The sequence below is a fragment of the Pholcus phalangioides genome, unplaced genomic scaffold, assembly GCF_987345545.1.
Source record: "Pholcus phalangioides strain wild (caught in Gottingen) unplaced genomic scaffold, Ppha-v1.0 ptg000011l_1, whole genome shotgun sequence".
Lineage (NCBI taxonomy): Eukaryota > Metazoa > Arthropoda > Arachnida > Araneae > Pholcidae > Pholcus > Pholcus phalangioides.
This window is the reverse complement of record NW_028301604.1, coordinates 41,218,170-41,246,125: the sequence shown is the minus strand read 5'-3', so window position 1 is coordinate 41,246,125 and position 27,956 is coordinate 41,218,170. Positions and strand designations below refer to the sequence as shown.

General features: G+C 39.6%; 1 protein-coding gene across 1 annotated transcript; it reads left to right on the top strand.

The window, feature by feature from the left end:
• Nucleotides 1-23,494: 23,494 nt before the first annotated feature.
• Nucleotides 23,495-24,151, top strand: LOC149080428 (uncharacterized). Its single transcript, XM_089238745.1, has one exon. The coding sequence runs from the start codon at nt 23,495-23,497 to the stop codon at nt 24,149-24,151; it is 657 nt and encodes a 218-aa protein (XP_089094871.1).
• Nucleotides 24,152-27,956: the final 3,805 nt, after the last annotated feature.

Here is a 27,956-nt window from a genome sequence, read left to right as displayed (position 1 = left end):
ATCTATCAAAGACGACATAGCTCTATATCCTGAGCATGACATACATCTATATCGTGAACCTGACAAAGATATATATCAGATACACAATATGCTGATATATCACCATATTGTGTGCCTTTAAATAAAAATATTGCCTTGAAATAAAAATTTGGAGAAAATTTAAAGTCGAGTGTACAATTTTGTTTGAATTGAAATTAAAAACGTTTGAATTTTTCATATGAAATTTTGATTTTAATAGGATTAATTATGTTGATATATCAAAATCATTTCGTCAGTTATAATTGAATCCTTACTGTGTATGTTTTACATCGTAGATGTTGGTATTTTAGAAGAAGCGAGAACTTATCCACTGTAACTTTAATTGCCACTTTATAATTGCACATATTTTTTAATTTTAAAAAAATTGCTCTTATTTTTGTTGTATGTGTGTTTTTCTTAAAATTATTTATTTTTTTCCTTTGATGTTTTCATTTTTACCATACTTTGAGAATTTTAACTCTTTTGTGATGCATATTTTTTATTCTGTATTTTTTTTTTATTAGCATATAAATTAATAATTTTAAATAAATAATATACTACACAATACATTAATTTGTTTCTTGTGTTTTTTGTATTATATATAATTTCCTCAATTATAATATAATTTTTCTATTATCTGCCTCAAAATGATAAATATGTCTCACAATTTCTATTATGTAATTTTTGTGCATACATGAAAATGAATAAATTTAATTGAAAATACAAGTAAAAAAAGATTACTTGTAATTTAATGTTATAATAAGAAACTATAGCCAGTGCTGTAGTGGTGGGTTGGTAAGATACGGAGTTAGAGATGGGAAGAGTTCAGGGGACATGGGTTCAAATCCACCCACCTCCAAATAATTACACTTTTTTATTTTATTTCTTCCGAAAGGGCGCCATCTATCGTCCAAAATTTGAAGTATTTGAATATATCACATTCACGATATAGATCTATTTATCTCCGACTATGCCTTTTTTAGCCAGAACGATATCGTGGCCCGATATAGATCTATATTGGAAACTGAAATTTTACGATATAGATCTATATCTTTGTGCTACTTGGGTAATCTCTCTACTCCTTTCTTCTAGAAGAGTCTCAAATTCTGCAATTTGTCTTACTTGATCTATTTGCATATCACTTTTTTTCTTATTTTCTACTTTTATGATATTTTCTAATTCCGCTATTTGCTTTTCATATTCTTTTCTCATATCACTTTTTTCTTTAGATTCCACCTTTAAGATATTTTCTAAATCTGTAATCTGACTTTTCATCTTATTTTGCTCTTCTGTTTGCTTCTGAAAGCTCTCTTCCAGGTCTGATTTCAATGATCGTCCACTTGTCTCAAATTCTTTCAACTCATTTACTTGTTGGATTAAGTGACTTCGCACTTTCCGCAATTTCCTTATCTCCTTAGTCTGGTCATCATAGTTCATGATAATATGGTAAAATGAATCAGTCCCGTATTTTACGGGACAGTAATGACTAGCAAAAAATGCCTCCTCTGACACATCACTCTGGATTCGCGCCTGGGGAAGGGGGCGCTGACTACTGTTTTGCACCGGGCACCACTAGGTCTAACCGGCCCTGTGGCGAGCGGAGCATTTCTCAGTTTTCTGAATGAAGGTATATACCAGAGGACGATGGTCTGCGTACATGGAAAAGTTTACGGTCTTCTAGCATGTGACGAAAATATCGTACTGCTGAGTAAATGCTTAGAAGTTCACGATCGTACACACTGTACCTTTTCTCAGTTGCTGTGAGTTTACGTGAAAAAAATCCAAATGGTTGGACTTGTTTTTCACCACTTGATGTAAAAACGCTCTCAAGGACGTATCCAAAGGTGCATCTAGTACTGGGTGCGCCAAAAGGGCACAATCAGTGATCAATTTTTTGCATAATGTAAATGAATTTATCGTTTCATCCGTCCAACTGATCGGCGTTAGATCTTTTTTGCGTTTCCCTTTCACGAGTTCATGTAAATTTGCATGGGCATGAGCAGCGCCTTTCAAAAATCTGTGGTAAAAATTAATCAAAGCGAGAAATCTTCTCAGCTCATCCACAGTTTTAGGCAAAGGATAATCAAGTAATGCTTGAACTCTATCGGGAATGGAAGAAATTCCTTCACCACTGACAGTTACGCTCAAAAAATTTATTTCATGTTCACCAAAAACACATTTTTCAGGATTAATGACTAAATCATGATCGCTCAATCGTTGAAAAAGTTTTTTGATATCACTTTTGGGACTTTCCTCATCAGCGGATGCGACAAGCAAATCGTCTAAATACGCATAGACAAAATCTAGATCAGATAGAATGCTGTCTATAAATCGCTGGAATGTCTGAGCAGCATTTCGCAGTCCAAAGGGCATGCGAATGTATTGGAAAAGTCCGTGAGGTGTTATTACTGCTGTTTTTTGAATATCTTTTGGTTCGACATGAATCTGGTGATAGGCCTTTACGAGGTCTATCTTAGAAAAAATTGATTTTCCTGCAAGACCAAATGAAAAATCTTGAATAAACAATCGGGTACAGTTATGGCATTGAACCTACGATAATCTCCACAAATCCGCCACTCACCATTCTTTTTGGGAACGAAATGGATTGGGCTCGCCCATGAACTTTATGACGGGTGAACAATGCCCTGCTTAATTAAGCTGTTAAACTCATTTTTCACAGCTAAAAGTTTTTCAGGCGATAGTCGCCGGGCCTTAGCGAAGACAGGAGAACCATTCGTTTCGATATGGTGAGTGACACAATGGGATTTGGGATCAAAATTGAGAATAGATCTTGTTAATTGAGGAAATTCTCCTAGCAATTTATGGTATGGAGATGCTCCGGAAATTATGGCGAGTCCTAAACTAGGTCCTGGTAGTGGTCAAGGTAGTTAATTTGTCAATAAGACATTTGTTTTTGATATCTATCAGAAGTCCAAATTTTTCCAGAAAATCCGCTCCTAATAAAGGATGCGAGACATCTGCCACAACAAATACAAATGAAAATTTGCGGCGTAAGCCTAGATCTAACTCAAATTGCTTGTTGCCATATGTGAGGATATTTGATCCGTTGGCGGCAAAACGACAAGATTGTTGCGGCTCATTAATTTTTGTATAGGCCTTTTGGATAACAACTAATAGCTGCACCACTGTCAACAAGGAAACGTAAGCCAGAATTTTTGTCACAAACAAAAAGGCGACTTTGCCCCTGGAATTGACCTGCCGTCGCACTAACAGGGGGGCTAGTCAGTTTTCCGAATATTGACATGGTTGCACGCATTTATTGGCTTTTTGACCAAATTTTTTGCGGTACCAACATAAAAATTGTTTTTGTAAACGATCGTTAATTTTTTTCTTGTTGCGCGAAGTTTGTCGGCTGCGGTCACTTCGATTATCTCGACTTTGAGAACGAGTTCGAGAGAGCTTTTCGACTTGTTTAGTCAAATTTTCGATTTGGCTCTGCAGTGACTCAAGAGTCGTGTTTGGTACGACTTTGTACGACAGTCATCTATCGTCGTAGTCGACGAGAAGCATCTATAATTTTATCAGCTATAACGGCCAATGATTTGAGTGAGTCCTGGCACACCGAGAGAATTTGTTGCACATTTATTGGTAGCCGTTGTTACCAAAGTGTGGCTAAAGCCTCATCGAAAACTTGATTCCCCAACAAATTTTGCATTTCATTCAAGGGCTGTGAAGGCTTTTTATCGCCGAGTTGTAGCTCTTGAAATAGCAATTTCAATCTCGCAGACTCAGATTGTTCGAAACAAATCAAAACACGATTTTAAAGAGTCAAGTGTTACAGTTTTCAATGGGAGGAGAGCGAACCAGATTGCTCACGTAACGAGAGTACTTTTGCATCTAAAGCTGATACCACACAATGAAATTTTATCAGATCTGCAAAGATTCTTGCTGTGATAAATAAACTTTCAAATAAACTTTCGAGTTTTCTGCCATTTTTGCGAAAAATCGCGATTTTTTTTTTTCAATTTACCAAAAACTTTTGAATTTTCAATTAATTTGCGATGACATACAGATTTATCTACGGTAGATAATTTCAGTGAAATGTTCAGCGAACAAGACTGATACCGCAATCTACAACATACCGAGACCGAAACGTGTCTCGAGAAAAGTCCAAAAAAACTTTCACTTTTGTCTAAAAATGTCACACTCGGCAACGTTGACGACGGACACAATCGCTCTAACTGGTTGACTTGGAGCAGCGATAAAAAAAATTTGAGCAGGCTTTCTGTAGTCACCGTCACAATCTGCGAGTCCGTTTGACCATTTGGAAGTCCGGTGAATCATTTTGTAAGTTCGGATCTACCATTTTGTACCAACATGAATGTGGCCTCAATAAACTTATTTAGAACCGCATGGTGATAACAATTATTTAATTTACTCATCTGACTCCATGAATTGTCACTACTCAAGAGATCTTGATAATCAAATAATTAATTTATTAAAAACATAACTTCAGAACTGGTTAACATGTTAAAACTTATGTAACTTAAAACGGATAACGGGGATACATAATGTAAAAAGTTAAATACTGAAAAAGAGCGAAAAGCGAGTCGTCAACCGCATTTTATACAACACTAGCGGTGACGTCACACTGACATAACACAAGGTGCGATGACGTTACAACATAAAACATTCACAGCGACACCTACAGTATAAAATTACATGTCTTGACAGCCTGATTCACCGATTCGTCACCGAGTCGCAACCTCTAAAGCTCAAGCTTGTAGCCAGAAATTTCGTTCGGAGTGGGGATGAAGTGGTCAAATAATATATTCGACCACTTTGCCCTTACTTCAGTAATTTTCTCACATTTCGAAGTGACCGGATCACCAAGCCCGCCCCCCACCACCCTCTCTCGCTACGACCTTGCTGAAGCTATAAACATGAAATTCTGTCAGTAGTTTTCTTTTATACTGTTGAGACTCCCAAAAAAAAAAAGATTTCTCAAAATTCAACCTCTAAGTTTCTCTTAAGGAAGAATTTGCAGAGTACTAAATCCACGCTAGTGAAGACGCGTGTAATAGTTAGTTCCCTATCCATGGATATTCATCACTTCTGAATCATTTTGTACTTCACTATAGACAGAACCCTCTCAATCCGGGTACACGGTAAAGTGTTGTTCTGGAGGGGGTGGGGGCAGGTCCTATGGCCAACAACTTCCAAAGCAGATTCTAAAGGTGTTACCATGACCCCCACAGGGACTCGGCGGGGAGGGATTTAGATCAGAGAGGAGAATAACGGAGTATATGTTACTGCCAAAATCCGAAATTGGCCACTTCGTGAACTGACTAGCCCAGCTGACCCTTCCGATGTCCGAAATACGGGCTTTTTCCGGGCTCTGTATATCGATCCCTATATCAATGCCTATGATTCGAGGTTATCGCCGCGTTGGAGCATTTTTTTGTGACAATTATGGCCATTTATAATCAGCCATATCTAATCATAATTATGTATTAGCCACGACGGCCCCAAAATACTCGAGGTCATACCCATTGCCCTAGCTAGCCTATTTGTTGAAGGAAGCCCTGACAAGGACCGTCTCAACAGCATGATACTCTCCCCCACCGGGACAGGGCCACAACTAGGATTTTAGCCTCTCAGGGCAAACATGATTTTGATGTACCCAGAACACTTTGAAATTCAATAATTTTGTGAGAGTGTTCATTGTTCTCACCTAAAACTGCTGGCCCCTAAATTTTTCTGCCCGGGGCAGTTGCCTCCTCCCACTTTGCTAATTCCGGCCCTGCCCTGGGCGAAGGGGTTTTGTGGGGTCTTTTTTGAGCCCCACTTGATTAGAAACACCTGATAACCAATTTACATTCTGAATGCCGAAAATTTTGACCATATCTCATTGTCACACACGCACACACGAGGCCCTTCCGTATATTTCTTTGCATTATAAAATTGGTGAATTACTAATAAATGATGAAAATTCTCTCATGTTCATGATGATTTACGTACCAAAAAGAATCATTTCTCTCTCTCAAAATTGACTTAAACTGAAAAAAGTTTAAAAGTTAAGTTTCAAACTAATAAAATGTCTTCAATTATTTTTTGGCCCTCTGATTAACCGGGTTCCAGTTGGCCTATTGTACGCCGAATTAAGCCGTTGTTAATTGCCGGAGTTGTTCGCCCGTGGGATTCGTGGAGAGTTCTGGTTTTTCTCACAAAGTTTGATAGGTTGAATACCACTGGATTAAAACAGTTGAAATTTCTTTTCACATATAAAACGGTAAAATTTCTTTTCACATATAAAACGGTAAAATTTCTTTTCACATAAAAAACGGTAAAATTATCTTTTACAGTGCAGTTCGAGGATTGAGTTCAATACATTCGTGATTGCTTTTGCAAATACAGTAAAACCTGTCTTCAATGGAATCGCAAGGGACCGAAATTTTTTTTCCGTTGAGCACAGGTTTCCGCTTAATAAAGGTTCAATTGATATAAACGTGTGAAATTATGTAACGATCTCTTATGTAATTGAAATAACATATAAAAATAAATTAATTGAAAATAAATAATTTAAAAATAGATGATAAAATTAATTATATTTAAAATAATTGAATTTAAATGAATAATCAGTCTATAATTACTAAATAATGTATTTAAGTTCTGGCGGCACCTCCATAAAGTTCCGACCTACACTGTGTTCTAAAATAACGACATTTACGTTCTTTTTAACTTTCTCAAAAATTTTCGATCAGGGTGTCATTGTCTGTTCTGTCAGGTTCAGGTTGTACATTATCGTCAATGTTTATGTAATCCTCAGCATCAGATTCTAACTAGGAATTTTGTAAGGGAAAGAGCAATATGGTCTTGCTGCCCCTACCACTGTAAAATTCGAAGATTTTGTAGCGGTCTTTTTGTTCCCACCTAAAATTTATCACGCCCTGAATTTTGCCACCAGTGTAGAGCCCCCTCCCCCTTTTTCCTCTCTCTAAATAATTCCGGCCCTGCTAAGCCTTGCGACCACGGAATGCACACAGCTTGCATACAATTTTGTAAGTCTTGCATAACATTCGAAAATTCAACCCTTACACTGATTTTTGATGTTGAAAAGTCTGCTCTTCGGAAATATTTTGTTACAATTTCAGAAAGCAACTGCTTTAATATGGTTATGGCTTATCAAAACCACTGCATTGCGTACAGAAAAGGTTTATGCTAATCTAAGGTGTTGATAATGTATTACTCTCATTTGTGAGCATAGATTGAGATGAAAAATTTTGCCTACTCAAAAATGTTTACTATTACTTCATAAATTGTCCTCCGATACCATTTTTATATCATTCTGATGGTTATCGTCCATTGATCGCCGTGTGTAAAATTTTCCGTTAAAGGATACAATTTTTCTTTCTGTTTCCACGTTAGACAGGTCCCGTTTAACCCATTTGCATCATCCGAAAAAGTGGAAAATTGGTCCATATCACAAAAATTATTTTATTGTATAAAGTTAGAAATATTTCAAACTGATAAACAGCGAAAAACAAAATGGCGTACACAAAGAATTCATAATTTTACTTAGTTCAATGAAGATGTACATTGAAAATAACTGGAAAAATTAAATTTAATAGTTTGATACAGTATATGATAGTACTCTAGTGTGTTTTGTTCTTATGCATAACAAACTGGAGCTCATATCTGCGCTTTGGTGATAATGGTCAGGAAAATTCCGCGCATATATGCGCTTATGATGCAAATGGGCAATGCAGGTTTTTTAATGTGTATTTTGGCAGTGAAGAAATCATGGGAGCACGAAATTTTTCCGTTGAGAAGACAGGTTTTACTGCAATTTACAGGTTTGCAATTATGGAGAAAAAAGTAAATCAGCAAGGTAAACGTGTAAAAGGCAGCAGGGCCGGATTAACCCACATGAAGGCCCTAAGCACTAAAGTGATTTTGGTCCCCCCCCCCCATTTTTGACTTCAACGCATGCTCCTCCCCCGTGATAATTAGATTTGTTTACAATTTTCTACTATAAGTATGCAAATTTTGATAAGCAGATAGTTTATGTGGGATTCAAAATAATTTACCACGAGCCTATGATGCCACGATTGCTGAGGAGCCTCGAGTGTCAGGAAGACCTTGTGAAAATTTGATCTGGTTAAAATTTTGAAGAGAGTATGCAAATTGTGCGGTGGTGTAGTTGCATACAGGGTGTCCTTTAAGAGTTAGTATGGCCTTTGTCTCCTCAACCATCCGTGGTAGAGATGATTTCAGTTTGAAAAAATGCTCAAAAGGCGTTCAGAAATTACCCTGTACCAGTTTTGAGAGTGAAAACACAGTGTGTAACAAAATAAACAAAATCTAAATTTTTAATGGCCTCCCGTCCTCTAGCTTCTAATTATAAAATGGCTGCACTGTATCTCCTGAGGCTAACAAGAAAATTCCAAATTGACAAGTACAAAGTTCGCTGAGATATTTGAATTCAAAATTCGAAGGAAACTTGGAAAGGACAGCATAAATGAGGGGAAGGAGCGTTGTCGATTAGTTTTTGCTGTGCTTTCATAACATTTCTCCAGTTTTTGAATTGAAAAATCTTAGCGAATATTGCACTTAGAAAAATGCAATTTTTCTGTTGCCATCAGGAGAGACAATGCAATAACTTTTTAATTGGAAGTTAAAGAACGGTAAATCGAAGAAAAATTTATATTTCTTATTTTGAGACACACTGTATTTTCTGAGGATGATATCACTTTCCGCTATCCATACGAAGGTTTCAACGGTTGGCTGGTGCGAGATGAATTTAGGAAAGAAAAATTCAACTGTGCTCTTGCTAGGAATCGAACCCACGTTCTCGAGCTTTCTGGGTGAGCACACTAGACTACAAAGACAAAGAATATCAATTTTTCCTTGGAACTTGTATGCGATGAACGGTCGGACCTAACTCAGGCCAAAGTCTGGTCCCGTTCAGCGCACACATGCTCTAACGAAAGATTGAGATATTCGTTGCCATTGCAGTCTAAGGCGCTCACCCGACAAGTGAGAGAACGTGGATTCGATTCCCAGCAAAGACAGTTTTGAATGTTCTTTCTTTCCTAAATTCATCTTCGCATCAGCTAACCGTTGAAAAAAAACACTATTTCCACTCTCAAAACTGCTAAAGGGTAATCTTTGGAAGTATTTTTTACATTGAAACTATACCTCTCCGACGGACGGTTGATAAGAAAAGGCGGCACTAGCAGGTACAGGACACCCTGCATAGTTAGATAGGGGCCTAAGAAAAATTTGTTTTACCTAGGGGAGGATGCTGTTGATATAGCTCTGGGCTTACTTTATGGAAATAGAGCAAAATCTCTCAATCCAAAAACTGAGCATTAACGCGAGTTCTTGTTCGAAATTAACTTTGTTTCTCTGCTTTTTATACAGGACCTCTCGCACACTCCACTGCATATTACATTTGAAATTAAAATTTGAAAAATTTATCTGATCACAATTTATCATTCTCATCGGCGCCCTAACGCCCCTCGCCGCGAGAAATTCAAATCCCGACAGAAATCGCGAAGTGCAGCTTATACGGCGAAATTAAAATTTGAAAAAAATTTATTTGATCGCAATTTACCATTCTCATCGGCGCCCCAACGCCCCTCGCCGCGAGAAATTCAAATCCCGACAGAAATCGCGAAGTGCGGCTTATACGGAGAAATTAAATTTTTCAATTTGACCCTGTCGGGATTTCGATCCTGTTGGGATTGTGAACGGAACCGTGAAGAAATAGTGGAAGAACATGGTCATATCCATAGGCGAACTGATGAACCTCCATTGCGCGCCTCAGCGAGAGCTCATGCACGGGATCTCTTCTGAGGAAGACGAAGAGAGAAATGAGGAGTCCCTCACCTCAAATGAGATTAAGAGATGTGTTGAACGTGGAATTCTGTGCAAAACTTTGTAGAAGAAAACCACCCTAAATAAAGCTGCAGCAGTGCGAACAATAAATCTGTCCAACGGTAGCGCGATTTCTCATTTCCGAGAGAACCAAAAAAAAGAGGCAAAACCAAATGTCGTAGATAAGGTTGTTTTTTTAAAGTCACACAAAAAGAATACAGAAAAAGTGAGTCCTTAAGTCACTCTAAACCGGTGATTCCCAACGTGGGCGTTAACGCCCCCGGGAATGGTAGAAGCTACGAGTATAACATAGGATCCTATGGGTTAGATTGTGTTGGGGGCGATAGGACAAAAAAGGTTGGGAAATATATACCTTAAGCGTAAACGATAGTCTTCTTTTCTCTGGTCGTTAGAGCAGTGGTTCTCAACCTTTTTTTGTCCATGGCCCCCTTTCAACCATTTCTCATTCCTGTGCCCCCCCCCCTTGCGAACATGACTAATTTTCTTCCTTGTAATCTTCATCTCCACAAATAACTAGTCTTTCAATGAATCTTGTATTGACAAGTGGAGAGGACTTTACTATAATGCAACAACACAATATTTCACATAACAGTTTGTACTATATTTAATATACAGAGCGTATAGGTAACGGGGTATAAGGCATTGTACTGGCGAACCATTGGTCCTAGAGGCATACTTCCAGGTGGAAAAAGTACCCGAATAATGTGTAGTACTCAGATATTTGATTCATGCTGCCAGGGGTTACAGAGCCATTAAAATAAAAATGTTAACTTTTTATGCGGACACCCTGTGCCCCAAAAACCAATTGGAAAATTTTGTTTCCCGGTCTCCCACAAAAAAATTCAACGTGTCTAAGTTCAAATTTTCACTGAGATATTCGATTAACAGCATTAAATGAGGGAAAACCATTTTACCCGCATTGAATGCTGTTTTTCCCAAATTTCCTCAATTTTTCGAATTTGCATACCTCGGTGAATATTGCACTTGGAAACGTGAAATTATTTTAGTTGGCATCGGGAAAGACAGAACAACAACTTCTTAATTGGGTTCTTTGGCACACGGGGACAATATAAAAAGTTTTTATTTTATTTTATAACTATACAACCCCTTACAAGGTAAATGACATATCTGAATTGGACACGTGATTTGGATACTTTTTCTAGTTGGAAGTATGTCTCTAAGACTAACGGCTCGCCAGTAAAGTGCCATACGCCCTGTTACCCATGCAGCCTGCATACACACGTAAAAAATAGTTTGGGACGAAACACAGTCGACTCCCGTTTTAACGAAAACTTTTCTAATCCCTAGGATAAGTTTACATATAGGAACAATATAAAAATCTAGAATTCCTTTGTAAATAAATTTCGTTATTAAAAGTGGTTTCTCCTGTCTCTTGGAGTTCATTATAATGGGGGTTGGCTGTATTTCCCCCCCCCCCCCAAAAAAAAATCCGACATTTTTGCACTAAAGTATTGAACTTCAGAAATTTGATCTGAAAACAGTCCTTTTTACTTTTGTAAATTTAGGAAGGAAACAAAAGGAAGAATGGGTGGGGAGAAAAAAAGAAAAATGGCCTAGAGGGGCTCGGTTCTGCGTAAATGCCTCGAAATTCCACTTGTGCGCAATGGGATTCGCACCCCACTCTCCGTTTTATGACAAAATTTCACATTAATGTCTATATATAGCTCTTTCAATATTAAAATATTTCATTTATACGAAGCACAATTTCAATTGACATTTTCATTTTTACTCGAACTCCAAATCTTTGGTATTTAGACATCATTTCCAACTATCAAATCCACGCAGGTTTTTTTAGATTGCGAAAACGTGTCGCTGAGTGGGTTTTGCATGCGTATTATCAACACTAAAAACCATAAATTTTAGGTTGACAGATACAAAGAGACGCATTGAGCGGGTTATGGACATTTCAAAGTAAAGGCTTACGTGAGAATTTATTGCACTTTTCTGAGAAATCAGCAGAAGCAGTGGGTATCAAATCAACGGATTTAAATTGCTTTAAATGTGGTCATATGCCCTTTTAGAATTTTTTTTATTTTTCTAATGTCCACAACATTGTTCTTGCAGGATAGAAAAATTGCATTGAAATTATTTGAGATGTCGCAGGCCAGTAGCAGGCTTAAGTAGTAGGCCAGTTAATAGGAAGCATTACAGTATCGATTAAAAAAACTTTAAAGGTGTGGTGTCAATCTTAGAAGTCCCAATACATTATCTGCTTGGATTGAATATAGAAACCAATCAGCAAACCAAATGACGTTAAGACAGTCTTAAATATGACTGCTGATAAGGACATGGCAACGGAAATGGGACAACGAACCGAAATCCGGAAGGAAAATACACGAAATCATGCCAAGAATGAAATTAAAAAGCAGCAACTGGACAAGGGAAATGATACTGTTCTTTACCGAACACGGCCCTTTCCCCTCCTACCTCGAGCGATTCAAGCTCAGACGAAATGACAAGTGCAGTCAAACTGGGTTTCCTATCCACTACGTCACAAGATGCCCATTCACAGCGAAACTGCACTTCGGGGCACCAGCTGAGCCAAACATTCCGCTGTGGAGAGCTGAACTACTGAAGAGACCCGACCGTACGCAAAAAATCACAACACTGATGTCACTAATAGAAAGCAACGAGGAAGATTTCTTCCCAAAAGAGGCGCCTCCACCACCGAGACGACGACGCAGGGCAGCCTCCTCAGAAGAGGACTCGTCGAGTACAGAAGACCAGAAGCCCCCCGGCCGTTACACTTCGAAGACATGCACCACGATGTATCCCAGAGCTGTGCACCAGACGTACAACTCTTGCGCGTCTGGGCGAGTTAATGTCCTGCAAATATTTTCTCGATGCAGATTATACTGCCTTTTATTGTCATATATTATCATGCATATATAATTTGTCATATATTATCATGCATATATAATTTGTCATATATTATCATGCATATATAATTTGTCATATATTGCCGTCAATTAGTATACCGCAGTAATCATGTAACGCCTGTCTCGCCCATATTCTTGTATATACGTATTTTCATCAATGAGTGTATACAAGGGCGTAGCGGGGGGGGGGGGGGGGGCACTTGGGGGTCTGGTCCCCCCCCCCCGAAATGTGAGAAAATGACCGAAAAAAAGGAAAAAGATGGCCAAATCCATTGTTCTGTCACTTTGGTCCCCCCACGAACGAAATTTCTGGCTACGCCCCTGAGTGTATAGAAATGTTAAGTGAAACATGCCTCTATCGTATACATCTCTGCTCTATGCACAATTTGCACATATTTTGCGTTTGATGCACGCAGCGACACGAAGCACATTGCTTTGTACGTGCACCACTCGCATTTTGTTTTGCATCTGTACTGTATGTTGTTTCGCACAATGCAAGTTGTTCTATAGATTAATTGTGTATTAGTTGTATGTTATCACTGTATTCTTCTGTTCGACGCCCGTAGTGACACGACACGCATCGCACTGTACCTGCACTGCTTTTATTTTTTTGTTTTGCACCCGTATCGTATATTTCGCTATTTTAGTATAATTCAAGCTGTCCGCTAGATTTATTGTGTAATTGTGACCCGCAACATGACTGTAACTCGCACCACTCACATTGCTTTGTACCCGCACCGCTCATAGTTTTGTTTTTCACCCGTATCGTACATTGTCTATTTTCGTATAATGCAAGTTGCTCTTTTGTTTAATTGCGCCCCACAACATGTCTGTAACTCGCACCTGCACATAATCTGTTCAGTCGATACATTTTTGCACAGTGGCTGTATAATTAATACTTCTGTTTGCGCACAATATTTGTATATATATATTTCACTCTGCTTTGTACCCGCACCGCCCATATATTTTTGTTTGCACCCGTATCGTATAATTGCCTATTCTGGCATAATGCAAGTTGTCCTACAGATAAATTGAGCCCGCATCATGCCTGTAACCCACACCGACATATAACTGTACAGTTTTTTTTTATTTTGCACAGTGCCTGCATCGTTCATATTTCTGTTCTGTGCACAACATTTGTTTGTTTTCTCTGTTCCATGGCCGTAACGACATGACCTTGCACATGATTTTTCATATTGCCTTGTACACACTGTATATAATATGTCCTGTCATGTATCCTTGTCCTTCATGTCCTTCCATCAATCTGTTTTAAATAAAACAACCTGGAGAACTTTGGAGCAGGGCCGCCGTGGGTGTGCATATGGCCGAGGAGGGAAATTCAGAGAAAAGGGGTACTTTCAGGAACAACGGGGGTTGGAGAACATCAGGAGACTGCTGGGGTGAACAAGGGGTTACAGTGGGTTGCCGAGGGTCGGGGAGGGCCCCCATGAGAGAAGATCCCGTAGGGGTCCGCCCCGGCCATCCGACCTTCCTCAGCAAGATTCAACCCAGTCGGGTAAAGGGCTTATATCCCTCAAGGGACAGAGTCCGGGTCTTGTCTGGTACATCAGTCTTAAATATGCTTAAATTACGGTTTTCCTTTTAAGTTGAAAGGCAAATGGCATATGAACAATTGCGATTGAAACAACAGTAATTTTATGCAATTACAGTTTCTTGAGTTATACATCAATGTAGTTTTAAAAAATAAGATTTCGTGGGTATTATTCCTCATGTATGATTTGGTCTCGTTATAACTGAATTCGACTTTATTTCTTTTCAGCAGAGGCAATGGATTGGCACCCCCCCCCCTCAAAAAATACCCCAGAGCAATCATTCTTTATTCGATTTTTATAAATATATTCCCCATCGGACCACTCAGTGCCGGATGAAGATAGCTTTGTGCTAAACTAGATGGTTATCCGTCTGTAACTGCATGAAAACGATGGGGGGGAGGAAGGGGGGGGGAGTTTACAAGCTTTCATTTTTCACCCATCTACTTCTTGGATTACATTTATTACCAGCACTCAAAAGAATGTCAACAAATCTTTGTCTGCTTTCTTCATAGCAGCCCTCTTTGAATGAAAAGTCTTCGAAAACACACAATTTTCTGTCTTTACAGTTACTTCATTTTGCTTAAACCTCTTCTATAGTTTGTGTCAGGGCCTACTATCACCCCCAAGTCGTAAAACCACCGAGATTACATGCAACACTTTTTTTATTTCCTTGCTCTTGTTAATGTTACTTGAACAGCGGAAAAATTGCGAAAAGATATTCTATGCATTTTGTTTTTTCAGTCAGAGTGGCTAAAAAAATGTAATTTCCCAAACTTCTTCTTGGCCCCCTGGAATATCCTAGGGCCCTCGGTTGAGAACCACTGGTTTAGAGTGACTTAATTTGCAAACATTATCGTTATTGTATGTTTATTTATGGCATAATTATATTTATTTCATTGTATCATTTTGCATTACTAAATGAATGATGTTTTTATTAGTAATTTTCATGTGAATGAATAATTGTGGAACGAATTATCCAAGTTTGCATTATTTCCTATGAAGAAGTTTCATTCGAGTAACGAGCAATGCGGATAACGAGCACGTTGGCAGAACGGATTAAGCTCGTTAACCGATGTTCCACGGTAATTTGTTCTCTTCCCACTCCAAAACAGGTCAATGAAATACATTTAGTAATGGGTGCGGTTAATAAACTATTATAATTAAACTATTACACTCTAATATTCCCATTAATTAGAAGAATTATCGCCACGTAAACTATTCTGCAATATTGTAAGAAATAATGTAATTTTATAAAGAAAATTCTTAAGAAAAATTCACTTGCCCACATAAAAATAGATTTTTCCCCCCTTTCGGAGTAATTTCAATATTTATAGAACAATTCTTCAAACAATTTGAGCTATATTATACTAGATACAGTGATCTCTCATTTGTACGTTTCTCTCGGTTATAAGAGACATTCCCGTCAACGATATAATATATAATGCTATTCCATTATACGCTTCTTTCACTTATGCGTCTTCTTGTTCCTACGGTTAAGTGAGAGATCACTGTACGTTTTATGTTTCAAAATTAAAAAAAAAAAAACATTTCAGACTCAGTTTTGAAACAGAGATTTGCCGTTGCAAAAAGGTTTCACCTCCTGAACTTACAGCAACCTACCAGTGGTGGATTACAACTTGATGAATGAATTCAAATAAATGAATTTCGATGTCCTGGTGCAAATACGCGTGTTGAGATGTGCTAGACGAAAGAGCAATTCACTGTTTGTTCTCGCGTGGATACTGGCATGGGGTATAATTCGCACAGTCAAATGTCTTGTAGAACACACATTTGTTGATAACGTCGAGTACTTGATGATTCGCTGGGTATTCGGCATATCTCGGTGCTCGCGTTGTAGCTGATGACGGCAATTCATATAAGACTTATGGCATAGCATGACACCATAATATCCAGAAAATGTTTCCTTGACAGTGTGTAATTTGATAATTTATCTGATAAGATTAGTTTTATTCAAAATTTAATGATTGCAGCTTCTAAAATGCATGCTTCTGGTTATAAAAATTACTTAGGTATGTCTAGTTCAGTATAGAAATGTAATCTAGTTCAACCGTATTCTTTTTCAGGGATCCGGGAAATGAGTTCAGATTAACGGGAATTTCACATTTTGTTTGCGGAATAACGGGAGAGAAAACTTCTAACACACATGTATGAAACTGTAGAGTCTCTACATAACGAACCGCCCACTTTTTGGTTTTACACAAATCAAAATTTCTATCCAAACTTTCAATTTTCCTTTAAATTAGAAAAAAAATCAAAAATTATTCCTCTTACGTAAATTTTCTGTACGCCGCTTTTTTGGATAAAACAAAGCAATTCCGTTATGCCAGGCGATTCACTATAAGCGTCTAAAAATAGAATAAATGAATTTATTGGATTAAAGAGTAAATGGCAAGGCTGTAGACTGGGGCTCGGGCCCACAAATGTTTACATTTATTTTGAATAAAAACAACCCCTTCAAGAGGGTCTGCCCTGGGGTCCCGAGAAAGCACATTACGAGCCAGGGCAAATGGAAATAATACTGGATAACTATTTTCATCGGCCTACAAAATGGAACTGAAATAATTCAAATATTTGTGTTCACTCCACCTATTCAACGACGCACTAGTTTGACAATTCTGTTAATTTGTAGATATGCCCTATTAAAAATAAGTGTTTTACACTTTATGAAACACGCAGGACCGCAACTACATGCTTGGTAAGCTGGGACAGGAACGCATTTTGGTGCTCTCTTGAAATGTTGAAGGAGAGATTAAAGTGTCAAATTTGCGCTCCCTTTGGTCCATCACCCGGGGCACCAGACCCCAACTGCTCATATCCATGCCCCCCCCCCCCCAGCAGTTGTGGCCCTAGAAACACAATTCAACTCTTCGGCCGTAGATCTATTATAGTTAACTAGAGATGCTCAAAATAAAATTTATCAAAAATGTATATTATTTTCAGTGTTGCTTACCGTTCCTTAGGGTTAGAAGAAACCATGTTGAAGATTCATTTACGTGGAAAAAAATTTAATCCTTTATATACACACTTCACACTACCTTACTAAAAGATTTCGAACAATCCAATAACTGTATTTTGTCAGGCATTTCACTGTAGACATCCTGTTCATGGAAATTTTCATTTTATCCAGACTTTCTGGCCTTCTACTCACTGAAACAGCAGGGGTCACATATCCAATGCTGGTGTCGGGAAAATACTCCGTTTGTCAGTGTCCTTCGTTGAACGATCATCACAATGTCTTTTCTTCCTTCCACGGAGGACTCTGAGAGCGGTGCCTTGTAAATTGTTCTTTTGTTCGTTCCCGTGTTTTTTTTTTCGGTTACTTGTACAAGTGCATTGTTTAAAAAAAATTTCAATAAACAAAAATAGAAATAATTAGCTCAAAATATCCGCTGATATGCATACAAATTGATACTACTGATGTTAAAATGCCGTTTTCTCCTATGGAACATATTTGAAAGGAAGAAAAGGAGTAGAGAAAGTCATCCCACGGGCCCCACGGACGCTTGGGCCCTGTCAGCCCCCCCCCCCCCATGTGGAGCCATGGTCTTGAACAGAAGGCTCGTTGATTCATAATGTAATTCTCAAAATTGATCCAAGTTTGGATGTTATTGACTTTGTTGTTGTAGCCATCGTAACTGAAAATTGCATTAATATATACACTGAAGAGCCAAAAAACCTGGTCACCTGCCTAATATCGTGTAGGGCCCCCGCGAGCCGCAGAAGTGCCGCAACGCAACACGACGTGGTATGGACTCGACTAATGTCTGAAGTAGTGCTGGAGGTAATTGACACTATGCATTCCTGCAGGGCTGTCCATAAATCCGTAGGAGTAAGAGGGGGTGGAGATCTCTTCTGAACAGCACGTTGCAAGGCATCCCAGATATGTTCAATAATGTTCATGTCTGGGATTTTGGTGGCCAGCGGAAGTGTCTAAAGTCAGAAGAGTGTTCCTGGAGCCACTTTGTAGCAATTCTGGACGTGTGGGGTGTCGCATTGTCCTGCTGAAATTGTCCAAGTCCGTCGGAATGCACAATGGACATGAATGGGTGCAGGCGATCAGACAGGATGCTTACGTACCTGTCACCTGTCAGAGTCGTATCTAGACGTATCACGGGTCCCATATCACGCCAACTGCACACGCCCCATACCATCACAGAGCCTCCACCAGCTTGAACAGTCCACTGTTGACATGTAGGGTCCATGGATTCATGAGGTTGTCCCCATACCCGTACACGTCCATCAGCTCGAAGCAATTGGAACCGAGACTCGTCAGACCAGGCAACGTGTTTCCAGTCCTCAACAGCCCAATGTCGGTGTTATCGGGCCCTGGCGAGGCGTAAAGCTTTGTGTCGTGCCGTCATCAAGGGTACACGAGTACATATCGATGATGTTTCGTTGAATGGTTTGCACGCTGACATTTGTTGATGGCCCAGCATTGAAATCTGCAGCAATTTGCGGAAGGGTTGCACGTCTGTCACGTTTAATGACTCCCGTCAGTCGTCGTTGGTCCCGTTCTTGCATGATCTTTTTCCGGCCGCAGCGATGTCGTAGATTTAATTTTTTACCGGATTCACGGTACACTCGTGAAATGGACGTACGTGAAAATCCAAATTTCATCGCTACCTCAGAGATCCTATGTCCCATCTCTTGTGCGCCGACTATAACACCACGTTCAAACTCACTTAAATCTCGATAACCTGCCATTGTAGCAGCAGTAACCGATCTAACTACTATGCCAGACACTTGTTGTGTTATATAGGCGTTGCCGACCGCAGCGCCGTACTCTGATTGGTTCCATATCTCTTTATTTGCATACGCATGCCTGTACCACATTTTTTGGCTCTTCAGTTTATATATAGCAAAATAGTGAGTTTGTCCACTAGTCCCCACATAAATTTTCATGTCCATCCTCGCCCTTCAATAGGGCCAGACCATTTGTTTTTCCTGATAGTACATCTGATTAAAAATATCAGAAAATCTGGCTGTATTAAAAAAATGGTGTTTTTCCCTAGACTTTTTTTTGCCCCCGTCTATAAGTTCAGTTCCCCGTCGTCAGGTTCATGTTTTGCACTTCTTGAACATAGATCACACGTTGCTTCATAATATAATTCTAAAAACTACTCTATGTTTGTCAATGATATGTACAAAAAGTGCATTTTTGAAATAGATTCGCAATGCGTTATGATAAACAACTTTGGGTTCTTTAGAAATTACAAAATACTGTGTTGATGAATTGGGTTTTGCATGTTTTAACTTGAAAATATTTACAAATACTAATTTGAAAGCCAGGTTTGATAATTACAGACAGGTACTAACAATACTTCTTTGAAGTAAGTTTTAGAATATGAGAGAAAAAAAATTATGTGGATGTTTTCTAACGTATTTCTAAAGAACCTTCGAATAGAAATTACTTTCAAAAGAAAAGTTACAAATAGTTAAAAAATTTTATGCAAAGAAGCAGCTGGTGACATTTTAAAAAAAAAGTAACTAATTTTGTTACTAGATTTTTACTGTTTGAATCACATCTTACCATAGAATGTATGTACATTTGTGTGTGAATGAGAATCATGCAATCATCTATATCCAATCCATAGTTTAAATTATAATTTTCAAATGATGGAATACTGGAAAGAGAAAAGCGAAGCGAAATGACAGGAAATATATAGTGAATTTTGCATATATCTATCTTAATGAAAAATAAAGGATATAATATAGTTGAATTGTTCTCAAAAATTTTTTTTTTTGGTATTCAATGGATATTTTTATGGAGAAAATTAAGAGATAAATGAAGTTTCCAAAAATTTATGCTCTTCGTGAAGTTTTATCTCTTACAGGGACGACGGACTTTGAAGACGAATGTTGATGACATCACGAATCTCGAGATTTCTGCTCCAGCCGGTGTTGGCATGGCTGTCTTTTATTTGGCGGAACTTAACCAGCATACCAAACAACCTGCCCTTGCGTTCCAGACATAACGATCACTATTTCAACCACCCCACTTAAAAATGTCGCTGACAGATGAACGTTAGTGTTTGTTACAACTAAACAAAAAAAAAAGAGAAAGAAAACGATTTACCCTAGGCTATAGCCACTACAATAGGGGCCCCTTATCAAGTCGCCTTACCCTAGGCTAGTCTCCCAGACCTCTTTCGCATATTTAGAAGAAAAACATGTTTCGACTGAAACTCAAACTGTATTGGATTGATGATCCTAGGAGAAAACGAATTTTTGATACATTGGGCGCGGTAACTTACCTAAAGTACCAAATGATTGTTAAAGGTGTCACGAGGTCGATACCCAATTCGTCCTTGTCAGAAACTTTCCTGGCACATGGGAACAACAGAAACGGCGACATGACCACAGAAAAAGATTGCTACTGGGGTGTCCCACACCGAGGGGTTAGCGCATCAGCCTCAGTGAGTATAAAAAAGGCTGACATTCAGAATCGGCAATAAATAGTAGGTCCCGGTCAATTAGCCTCCGTGTGCAGAAAATGGCCGTGGTGCGAAGCAAAAATGATCAATAATACATTTTATCTAGCTGGGAATACATATGCGAATTTTCGGAGTCGCTTTACTGATGCGCCAAAGGGACGTTGAACCAATGTCTCGCATGGATGAAAATTTTTGGGTCACCCTGCCCATAATATACAGCAGCGGTTACATATATCAGATTCACCTATTTATTTTATTGCCCTGGAGCAACCGCGGAGGCCCATGGGCTCCGCTGAGCACTGGTGGAGAACCGCTGTTGTACGTTGTACAGTATTTCCTCAGAAATATAAAAAAAAAAAATATTTTTTACATCCTTCAAGAAACGGGGGAATCGCCCTTTCGCACACCGGCGTGATCGTTTTTGTAAGCTGAAGAACACTGCTCACTCTTCCAATATCAGTGGCGAACGTAGTTTTTCAAATTATACTTATTTAAGATCAACTATAAGTCGAGAACGATTGAATGGACTAGCCTTGATGTTCATTGAAGTTGACATTCTCAACGAAATAGATACGGATGCAATAATAAGGGATTTTCCAAACTGAAGGCATAAAGTGTCTTTATAACATGAATGTTGGAGTAACAACAGAAACAAGAAGATTCGACTTGTTTCAGTTGTAATTATCAAAAAAAAAATTGCTATATATTTCTCATAATTTTCCATAATTTCTTCATTTCGCATAATTTTCCATAATTTCTTCATTTCGCATAATTTTCCATAATTTCTTCATTTCGCATAATTTTCCATAATTTCTTCATTTCGCATAATTTTCCATAATTTCTTCATAATTTCTCATAATATATTTAATAAAAATTGTTCACATAATTAAAATTAGAACTTCGTTCTGTATTCATTATTGGTTATAGTTTTGCCATCAGTCTTGCCATATTCTTGGGAAACTTACGGATATTGAAGAAAATCCAAACTGTATCGATTGTTTTCGCAGAATATTTGTCCATTAGCAATTTTCTAGTTTTATTATTGAAGTTGGGGGGGGGGGGGAAGCACTAAAATATTATTCGCAGATTTTCCCATATAAAGAACCACTTCAAAACATAAATAGGAACACAAATCAATGTCTCCAGCTCAAGCCGACGCACACTTTGAGAAAAACTGCCGTATTCCTTTAAATTCGGCCTACATGTTCCGTTGCAAACACAATTAATGGCGAACGACTCGCCAATTCGATCACCGACCCTCAATCTCACACTTTTTTAAAATTAGAATTAAATTCAAGTTTTCGGGTTTTTGGACGAGGTGAAGTAGTCTTTCTGAAGAGCCGAAAAAACCCGACAACTTTTAAATTTAATTCTAATTTACACGATGGCTACGAAAACCTTTTGTGTTTCATTTTTCTCTCTCGTTCATTTTTCTGTCTCATGCGCATATTGTACGACTTCGTCGTTCCCTATAGCTAGTCCACAAAGCTCGACGAGATTTTAAAAAAAAGGATGACAATTAAAAAATAAGTAATTTTCTTCCTTCGCGGGGAAAAAAAAAACTGATGCCTTTCCTCGTGGCTCCTACAAGGGTGGGGGGCTAAGAGGGCTCCAGCCATGAGGCCCGAGACAATTCTCATCATTGTTTCTTTAAGCTATAAATTCACTACAGAGCCTCCCTGTAGTGAAAACTCTTTCTTGGGGACCCACCGGAGATCCCTCAGCCTAGGGGAGTCATATCTTTTCTGTGAAAATAAATATTATCTTCAAAAGGACTCCCGACTGCCGCGGTCCGTTACAGCCAATAGTTCATTCAAGTATTACGTCAGCATCAATTGAAAGAGTGAAGTTTCGGATTTGCTGAGTTTGATGACGGGGTGTTTGAATTAAGTCATCAACCACTCTTTATGAAAATATTAAATATTCTTAATAGCATCTTACTCGCGGTGCATAAAACGAGAAAAACCTTTCGCTAGTTTGTGGCCACCCGAAATAACATTCTCCATATTGATAGGTCCTCCACAGAGCCACTTTAGTGGTCACTAAATATTCCGAGGATCCTTTAAGTGATCTGGAAATGTGTCCGGAGCCACTCATGTGCTCTAGAAATGTCACTGGCCGATAAGTAATCAGGAACTGTGCCGCTGAAAACCTGAATGATGTAGAACTGCCCTGCTTAATTACTTTAAAACTGTGACATGTCACTTAAACTAAGCGGCACATTTACAGATCGCTTATTTTTACAAAATTAAGTTTGGCTAGTGCATATACTAAAACAGATAACCCCAAGAGCTACATTTGGACTGCGGGCCATGGGTTTAGCACATAGGCGTACGCAGAATTTTCTCAAGGGGGCGGGGTTATGATTTTTCCTGCAAAATAACACTATAATCTCGGCTTGGAGGGGGGGGGGGTTAGAACCCCTTACGCACGCCAATGGTTTAGCATATATGACTTAGAGCAGTGTTTCCCAAAAAGTGTTCCACAATTAATTTATTATTATAACGAGTCGCGGAATGGCAATATTATGGCATTCGAATTTCGGCTTGGTTGTCATGGTTATACAGTATATGTCCATATGCTGGATGTTTATTTAAGTTTTTATGTTCTCGTTCGTAATCAATGTAACATCGTATCACTAAACATGGTGGCAGCGGTGTCGTAACTCCATCTTAGAGCAGGGAAGAAGCCGAATTACTTCAGCATGAACGAAGCAGCACAGAATGAACCGATTAGCCGACGGCCGCCGCCTGTCCAGGGTTTGCAGCTAAAAAGTCTCGCATTCGGAGAAGAACCTGCAGCGAATTGGAAGTTATTTCGCCGAAAGTGGAGCAACTACCTCACCCTCTTTCAACTGGACGACCAGCCGGAACCTTATCGAGTATCGCTTTTTCTCCCATGCATACATGACGACGCCATGCGACTCTACGATGGTCTGGATTTCGTGTCCAAAGATGATGATCGAAAGGTGTCCGAGATCTTGGAAAAGTTCGAAGCTTTCGCGATCGGCCAAGCGAACGAGACGTATGAGAGGGCCCTCTTCAATAAAAGAAGCCAAAACGAAGGTGAGTCGTTCGATAACTTCTTGGCGGCTCTCAGAAGCCAGATTAAAGTATGCGGTTACTGCGACAAATATAAGAACCCGCTACTTAGAGATAGAATCATTGTCGGAATCCGAGATTCGAATACTTATGCAGAGCTCGTTAAGCACAGGCTTCTATCGCTTGAGAAATACATTAATGTTTGTAGGACGGCAGACAAAGACACACATGAGGATAGAGTCCTGCGTTCACCTGCTGAGGTACATGCAGTCAAAAACCCATCAGAGTTTTGCAAGGTCTTGAAAGCTCAAAAGCTATGAATGTAAATATTGTGGGCTTGAGCATTCGATGAGAAAGGAATCTTGTCCTGCGTGGAAGCACGTGTGCAAAGAATGCAACAGAGCTAATCATTTTGAGAATGTGCATGTCTATAGTGAGGGGCCGGATACAAGCAACACGATCATTCAAAGCTAAACGGATCCGGCAAATCGGGCATGATCCGGATGAGACTTATCCTGAACTGAAAGACGAGTTGGTAGAATTTGTTTTTCTTTTCGGTAAATACGCGTTCTGAAAAGTGTGTTACAGTTAGACACAGGGGCGTCCATCAACCTATTACCCAGGTCGAAAGTAGCACCGAATACAAATGTTTAGCCGTCTCGTCGCAAACTGAAAATGTGGAATAATTCGGAACTTATTGCAAGCGGGTCATGTAAAGCTGAGGTACATAACCCTAAGACTGGGTTGCGACACACCGTTGACTTTATAGTCGACCAAGAATTGTCACCACTCCTAGGGCTTCCCACATGTGAGGCCATGAATTTGATATCGGCATATTCCGACATTTCATATACGACACAGCAATTTCATCAGAGTTGCCAATCAGGGGCGTAGCCAGAAATTTCGTTCGGGGGGGGGGGGACCAAAGTGACAGAACAATGGATTTGGCCATCTTTTTTCCTTTTTTGGGTCATTTTCTCACATTTCGGGGGGGGGGGGACCAGACCCCCAAGTCCCCCCCCCCCGCTACGCCCTTGTTGCCAATGTTATGTTGGAGCCAGAACTGGAAAGCGTTTTTTCTGGGGTCAGCAAATTTCCGGGACAAGTCAAGCTCAAAGTGAATCTAGAAGTCGTCCCGTAGTCTCTAATCCTCGAAAGCCACCTATTGCTCTCAAAGAAAAACTTTGGCAAGAGCTGCACCGCCTCATGGAGCAAGGGATCATCAAGCGAGTAGTGGAGGCAACCAGCTGGGTGAATCAGTTCGTGATAGTTTCTAAACGAGATGGATCACAGACTTTGCATTAACCCTCTCCCCCTGAACAAGACTCTTCAAAGAGAACATTACACCCTTCCAACCATAGATGACGTGTTGATTGAACTGGCAGGGTGCGACATTCACAAAATGTGATCTGAAATGAAGTTTTCTGCATGTGGTACTAGAAGAAGAGTCATCACGTCTAACAACATTTCTAACTCCATTGAAACGCTTCCGTTGGTGCAGACTCCCAATTGGCATCAAGGTAGCTTCAGAAATCTTTCAGAAACGTATACACAAATTTCTGATGAACTTGGGTGTCATTGCAGTAGCTGATGATATCGTACATGGCAGAGGAGAAGCAGAACATGACCGAAGATTTTGATCTTTTCTACACAGATGCATAGAAAAAGGAATTAAACTAAACAAGAACAAGTTAGAGTACAAAGCACACCAGCCAGCTACCATTTTTAGGACACCGGTTGTCGAAGGATGGCATCACTCTAGATCCAAGCAAGATAGCAGCTATAGAAAACTTTCCAGACCCAACCTCAATCACCGAGATTTCTGGGTATGGTGAATTTTTTAGAAAGGTTTTTCACTCATACTGCTGAACCACTCCACAACCTTCTGAAGTCCGAGATTATGTTCAACTGGGGTCCTTCACAAAAAGCAGCCTTTAATGCGATTAAGGCAAGAGTAGTTGATCACACAACGCTGGCAACCTTCAATGAAAACTTACATGTCACACGCAAGTGATTATACATAGAATAGGAGCTGCAATGTTCTAGATGAATAAACCAATTGCATTCACAAGCAGATCCCTGTCGGAGACCGAACGGCGGTATGCACAGATTGAAAAAGAACTGCTGCTACTATACCGCACACCAACTCCGGTCATATATCGCCATGCGGCAATTTCCAACCAGAGGAGTTGGGTGGGAAATAAAGGCTCCATCCATCGGTGGTCACCCCAGGATCGGTAGGTAAAGAACTTGCTTCTAACGTTCTATGCCCGGATTCGAACCCATGGACTTTGATGGTAACCTTCATTTAGTGGAAGACGAGCATCTTACCACGGCACCACTCAGGCTCTGACTCTGTGGCACAGTGATCGTAGGCATACCAACTTCTAACTAGCAGCATGCATGATAGAAAAAGAACTGCTAGCAGCAGTTGCGAGCCTTGAAAAATTCCACCATTACATTTATGGTCGGAATATCACCGTTAACACCGACCACAAACCACTGGTGGCAATTGTGTCAAAACCTTTGTTTAAGGCACCAAGGGGATTACAATATCTTTTGCTAAGAACAAGACACTATGACTTCAACTTGAAGTTCGTTTCCAAAAAGGAAATTCCTGTGGCAGATGCTCTTTCTAGAGCTCTCTCTTCAAGGGAATCGCTCCCTCAACTCCATCATACAGATGTGGTGGATTCGATTAAGAACATCTGCTTCTTACCAGCTGTGGTTCCCAACTTCGAGCCGATCTCCCCGTTAAAAAGTCTCGCCACAGAGAGCAAAAGTCCTACAAACAGTACAAATATTCAGTCACTACACATCACTCACTTCACTTCTGAGATATAGATGGCAGCACTGAAAAATCATACACAACACTAGATACGCACTCAGACTATTAGGTACACACACTTACACTTGGTTTCAAAAATTAAAAAAAAAGCTTCTTACCAGTGTCTAACCATTACCTAACTTGCAACAGCACACGCAGAGTGATTCCACATTGCAGGAAGTTGAACGCCTTAGTCTCTGGCCAACCTTCCAATATAACACAAATATCAGTGGCATGGCGAAGGCATATTTTGCATATAGAGATGAATTGAGGAGATCGCATTGTAGTGCCACAAACACTTCGAGCTGAAATGAAGAAAAAAATACATGCCGGGCATCAGGGCATAAATCCATGTCTCAGATGAGCGAGAGAAGTTGTCTTCTGGTCAAACATGTAAGGAGATATTCGGCAGTATGTCGAGTCATGTGGCACATGTGCTGCATTTGCACCAACAATGATAGCCCATGACATTCCTCTGTGCCCGTGACTTAAACTGGGTGCTGATATTTTTCAGCTGCAAGAGCGAAATTACTTGGTCCTGGTAGATTACTTAAGTAAATTCATAGAAGTATACTTTTTGCAAAATACTCTAGCTCTAGCACAGTAATTCACAAATTGAATCATATTGCTCAGCATGGAATTCCTTGCACGTTTATCACAGACGGTGGTCCGCAATTCAAGAACAAACAGTTCCTAGACTGTTACCTTAAAAAGCATGATCGCTCAGAAGAACCATACCTGGAGTTATTAGCTCAACGTAACACACTAGATGGTCAACTGAGGTGCAGCCTAATGCAAAGGATCTTTGGAAGACCTACACAGACGAGCCTCTCTCTTTCTCTTTCAAGCCGAGCACAACTCAAGTCTATCGCCATGGGCAATTTACTACCTAGTGAGTTGTGCCGGAAGTGTGAGTATGTGTACCTACACCTAACACGAACGAGCCTGCCAATCAGTAGCCAGCATCTACAATTCACTCCACTGCAGGTTCCTGAAGTCCATGCAAAATTGCTAGAAAGGCAGAATGAGATGGCTCAACGACATAACAGAGCATCACAAGATCTTGCACCATTGCATCCAGGAGCTTTTGAGTGTGGCACTGGAACCCTCTACACAATTTAGGGAAGAAGCCTGCATAAGAAAACAGATCAGTCAGAGCACATATGAGATACGTACAAATGAGGGCTCCACATTGAAAAGCAGACAATTCATTAAACCACGAATCCATCAAGATACGGAAACCAAGCATACAGCTTCACAGCCAGCCTGTAACTACCAAGACAATGTGACATCCCTAC